We start from the raw sequence: 5,503 nt of genomic DNA, 5'->3' as shown, positions 1-5,503 counted from the left end.
GGGCCACATCAGGGTTGTGTCTGACCTCGGGGGGGGATGGGGGGGCGTGGCCATGATGGGCGTGGCCAGCTCAACATCACTTATGTCAGGGGCATCTGTGATGGCCCCGGCGAGGCTGGAGGGATCCACTTTTGCTAATACCGTATTTTTCAGAGTATAAGACGCACCGGACTATAAGACGCAGCTACCTTTTTTGGTGAGGAAAACAAGAAAAAGAAATCTGCCTCTGCCTCCCAGCAATTTTGCCTCGTTGCAGCAAACAGCAAACAGCCTGCTTTACTTTCATTTTCAGCATAGCTTGATTGGCACAAGGGAAAAATAATCTGCTCCAGCAATTTGCCTCCTTGCAGCAAGCAGGAGAGGCCCACGCAAAACAGCTGAGAGCATAACAGCTGAGAGTCAGGAGGCCGATCCAATCAACTTGTGCTAATTAGGCTGTGCTGAAGCTGAAAGGAGCTGTTTCTTCTTGCTAGCTGTTTGCTTGCAAGGAGGTAACTGCTGGGAGGCAGAAGCCAAAGGGTGGGGGCCAGTGGGTGGGCGGGGCTACATTTGGTGTATAAGATGCACCTAAATTTCCCCCCCCCTTTTAGGAGGGAAAAAGATGCAATTTATAATCCGAAAAATACGGTAGTTTGTTTTGCTAGCACTCTGTCACTGAAAATGGAGCTCGTGGGGCCCCCGCGTGGCCCCCCCCGGGCTCCATTTTCTGCTGTGATGGCCTCCTGCAGCCCTCTATCAGCAGAAAGGGCCACCACGCGCAGCCCTCCTGACCTCCATTTTTGCTGGCAGAGGCACTGCAGCCAGTCCTTCGCTGTTTCCAGGGCAGCCTCACAAGCCAGATTTGAGCATCCCGTGAGCCGGATCCGGCCCCTGGGCCATGAGTTTGACACCACTGGCCTAGAACAACTACCATGGTCCACAATAATCCCCATTTATCTGAATGTACTTCCTTTGTTCATGTTTATGCTCATACCTATACTTGTTATCTTGTACATGTTTGACAAGCAAATAAATAAAATAAAATAAATAAATAAATAAAATAATCAGGTCAGACCAGTTTCGAATCTTCGAGCAATTGCTTGCAAAGAGGGAATAGCATGGACTTTCTCTTAAAACAGCCATCCTAACGCACCTCAATGTTTTCAACTTTCACCAGGCTGTTCTCTGCAATGCTACACCCTGAGCTAAGATCTCACAGCTCCAGGTCCCACACTGAGAGGGGGTAGCTGCTTTGAGTGCTGAGAAAAGGGAGCAGCTCTTCATGGAAGCACGCTTGGAAGGTGTAGAGGTGGGTCATGCTGCTGCTGTTGTAAAAAGAGAGCTGCCCCCCTTCAAAGTCCAGGTAGACCCCAACTTTCTCCATCCTCCCACAGACCAAGAGGGGCGTACGGGGCTCACTCAGAGCTTGGTACTCTCCCACCTTCAGCTCAATAGCCCACACCCCTTCCTTGGGTAGAAAGTTCAGCTGCTTCTTGCGCTTCACAGACTTTTTGGCCGTCCCCACTATCCAACCGGGGCTGTCCCCAACTTGGATCTCCCAGTAGAAGCGGCCAGTGGTAATGCCCTTCCGTCCCACCACACACGGGGTGGAGGTGAAGCGCTCCAGCTTTCGTCGCCAAAATCGTCGGCCAGGACTGAATTTGACCCCGGTGGCTTCTTCCACGAGGACCAAGCTGGGATGAGCTGAGTTGCAGTCCAAAGTGATGCTTGCAGGGACTGGAGAGGGAAGATGGAAAGAATTCAGAAGTGAACAAGAACGGACTTGTGCAGCAGGCTATTGCAGGAGTATAAAGTGGTCCAGAAAAAAATTAGACACAAATGAATCTAATATGAGCCAGCTGTTAATAAAGCTACTGCCATCCTCAACAGGTCTGAAGCAGGTCTTCCTTTCTCCCTTTTAGCCCAAACTACATTATGGTGTAATTACATATAATACAGCTACTGACTGAATCTCCAAACTCGACATTAAACTCTGAAATGTTATTTCTATTTTCCTCTTGGGTTTTATTACTGCTCTTTTTTTAATTAATTAATTAATTAATTAATTTGATTTGATTTATATGCCGCCCTTCTCCGGAGACTCAGGGCGGCTTACAGTGCGTTAAGCAATAGCCTTCATTCTTTTGTATATGTATACAAAGTCAGCTTATTGCCCCCACAAACTGGGTCCTCAATTTACCTACCTTAGAAAGGATGGAAGGCTGAGTCAACCTTGAGCCTTGGAGAGATTAGAACTTACTTTAATTGCAGACAGCTGGTGTTAAATTACAGTGCCTTGTCTGCAGAGCTATCCAGGCTCTTGTTTTAATTGTTTTAACCTGTAAAAATGAAGTGTTTTAATATTGTGTGTGAGACCAGCCATATGCTAAATAAATAAATACATATAATAGGGTAATTAGAGCAATTAAGCAATTATATTTGGAAGAGTAAGTGTTAAATGGAAACCAGGCCATCAAAGAACACAGTGGCTTGACACCATCAAAGCTGGACATCAGCCAGAGCATAGAAGAACTCAGAGAAGCAGGGCAAGGTTGAAAGATGGATATCATCATTACAGATTACAGATTAACAGAGTTGGAAGGGACCTTGTAGGTCATCTAGTCCAACCCCCCGCCCAAGCAGGAGACCCAACACCATTTCTGACAGACGGCAGTCCAGTCTCTTCATGAAAGCCTCCAGTGATGAAGCTCCCACAACTTCCGAAGGCAAAGCTGTTCCATTGGTTGATTGTTCACACTGTCAGAAAATTTCTCCCTATTTCCAGGTTGAATCTCTCCTTGTTCAGTTTCCATCCATTATTCCTTGTCTGGCCTTCAGGTGGTTTGGAAAATAGCTTGACCCCTTCCTCTCTGTGGCAGCCCCTCAAATACTGGAACACTGCTATCATGTCTCCCCTGGTCCTTCTCTTCTTCTTTTTTTTAAAAAAAATTTGTAATTTTATTAAAACGCACATTGGACATTTACACAACATACAACATATAAATAACTTTTCATATTTAAGCATTGTTTCATAGTAGTCTTCCAGTTATTACTTTAATTCTTCTTCCCCTTTATCTTAATCTATTACTCCATCTTCTTCCCCTCCTTTTCCCTTTTTTTTTCCTTTTTCCCCTATAGAGAACTATACATTTTAGTTATGTCATTACTATTATACATTTCTACCTTCATATTATATACATTTTTATTCCACTCCGAACATATGATACATCTCTATTTTGTACTTCTATTTTTCTCTCCTAATAGTTATTGTTCTTTATTGTTAGCCTTAAGCCAGTTATACCATTTATTCCATATTCTGTCTCTTCTTTTTCCTTGATTTCTTTTGTTAATCTGTCCATCTCAGCGCATTCTAAAATCTTATCTATTAGTTCTTCCTCCGTTGGGGTTCTTTCCTGTTTCCAGTTTTTTGCACATGTTATTCGTGCTGCTTGGTCCTTCTCTTCACTAGACTACCATGCCCAGTTCCTGCAACTGTTCTTCATATGTTTTAGCCTCAAGTCCCCTAATCATCTTTGTTGCTCTTTTCTGCACTCTTTCTAGAGTCTCCACATCTTTTTTATAGTGTGGTGACCAAAACTGGATGCAGTATTCTAGGTGTGCTCTTACCAGGGCTTTATAAAGTGGTATTAGTACGTCACGTGATCTTGATTGTATCCCTCTGTTAATGCAATTTAGGATTGTGTTGGCTTTTTTTGGCTGCCACAGCATTGCTAGCTCATATTTAGCTGATTATCCACTAAGACTCCAAGATCCCTCTCACAGTTACTGCTATTAAGCCTGGTTTCACCCAGTTTATATGTGTACATCATCATCATCATCACATTACTGGGTTATTGCTGTAGGGTACATAGCCTTGAACTTCCAGAGAAAAAATAGGGTGTAAAAGTAATACATCTACTGTATAACCAATATAGGTAGTCCTCAACTTGCAACAGTTCATTTAGTGACCACTCAGAGTTTTCAAATCACTGAAAAAAATTGACTTGTGACCATTTTTCACACTTTACAACCGTTGTAGCACCTCCCATGGTCACATGATCTACCTTCAGATGCTTGAAACTGACTCACACTTATGATGGTCGCGATGTCCAGGAATCACATCATCTGCCTTTTGCAACCTTCTGACAAGCAAAGTCAACGGGGAAACCAGATTCACTTAACAAGTGTGGCAAGAAAAGTAGCAAAAGGGGCAAAACCCGCTTAATAAAATTCTCACCTAACAACATACATTTTGGGCTCAACTGTGGTCGTAAGTCGAGGACAACCTGTACATTTGGCCTAAAAACCTTAACTCACCTGGATGTACTGCACCCAGGAGCTCTTTCCAGGCGTAGAATTGCAGAGGTCCTTTAAACTCGCCCAGGTTCAAGTCTACAGCCACCACTCCATTTTCATCCTCCTCTTCCTTCTCCTCTTCTTCTTCCTCTGCTGTCTCTTGTTCTTCCTCCTCTTCTTCCTCTTCTTCTTCCTCCTCCTCCTCTTCCTCCTCTTCTTCTTCCTCCTCTTCCTCCTCATCAACCTCTTCATCAATCTCATTCTCACACTCATCTGTGTCTTCACTGCTGACCCCCGGCCCATCTTCTCCTACCAGTTCAGCATCTAATTCAGGTTCCTCCGGAGCTCCTTGTTCCTTACGGACCCTGTAGGAGAAGAGCATCCCAAGGATCAGCCATTTAAGAATAAGCTGCCTCAATAGCAATAGCACTTAGACTTATATACCGCTTCACAGTGCTTTACAGCCCTCTCTAAGCAGTTTACAGAGTCAGCATATGGCCCCCAACAATCTGGGTCCTCAATTCTCCAACCTCGGAAGGATGGAAGGCTGACTCAACCTTGAGCCTGGTGAGATTCGAACTGCCAAATTGCAGGCAACCGCTACCTGGCAGCCAGCAGAAATAGCCTGCAGTACAGCTCTATCTATCAAACCTAGAGGAATCACATCTGAGTCCTTCTATAGAAAGGTATCTGAGTACTTCTGATAAAAAAAGAATGATGCTGCCATTTCTTTTTCTTTCACCTCTTTAATGGATTTTATCCAACAAGGAAAAATAGCATGGAAAATATTTCTACAAAAATGGGAGGATTAGAATTGGAAGACAAGTCCACCTGGGACGTCTCCTGCTCCATAAATCAAGTTTTATTAGAAGCACCCATGCATTTTTAAAATAATCACAGCAGAGAACAGTGCTAAGCCAACATAGGATGATTTCCAAAAAAAGTTAGGTAGATTCAGATCTGATGAATACTTCCCAGGGAAGCTGCAAAAACCAGGAGGTGGTGATGGCCATACTATTGCCAAGAAAATGCCCACGTCATCATCAGAAGTGAAGACTCGTCCAAGAAATTTTAATCTGTTTTAAATTATTGGGGTGTTTTAATTTGTCAGGGCCAAAATTATTTAATTTGATTTTATCTGGTTTTTAAATTTTTTGTATCTATGTATTTTATTGTTTGGCTGTTTACCACCCTGAGTCCTTCGGGAGTAGGGCGGTATACAAATCAA

At 43.6% G+C, this 5,503-nt stretch overlaps 1 protein-coding gene across 1 annotated transcript in view; it reads right to left on the bottom strand.

The window, feature by feature from the left end:
* Positions 1–1,192: 1,192 nt before the first annotated feature.
* Positions 1,193–5,503, bottom strand: part of LOC139309382 (zinc-binding protein A33-like) — a 12,934-nt gene continuing 8,623 nt past the window's right edge. The window contains exons 5-6 of the mRNA XM_070933445.1: positions 4,297–4,640; positions 1,193–1,716 (exon numbers count right to left, since the gene is read on the bottom strand). Coding sequence (XP_070789546.1) covers positions 1,193–1,716; positions 4,297–4,640 — 868 coding nt within the window. The remainder of the gene's footprint in view (positions 1,717–4,296; positions 4,641–5,503) is intronic.

The sequence above is a fragment of the Pituophis catenifer genome, unplaced genomic scaffold (assembly GCF_029215685.1).
Source record: "Pituophis catenifer annectens isolate HBS135680 unplaced genomic scaffold, rPitCat1.0.hap2 SCAF_2, whole genome shotgun sequence".
NCBI classification, from domain to species: Eukaryota; Metazoa; Chordata; class Lepidosauria; order Squamata; family Colubridae; genus Pituophis; species Pituophis catenifer.
The sequence above is the reverse complement of the archived record's forward strand: the minus strand, read 5'-3'. Positions and strand labels throughout refer to the sequence as shown.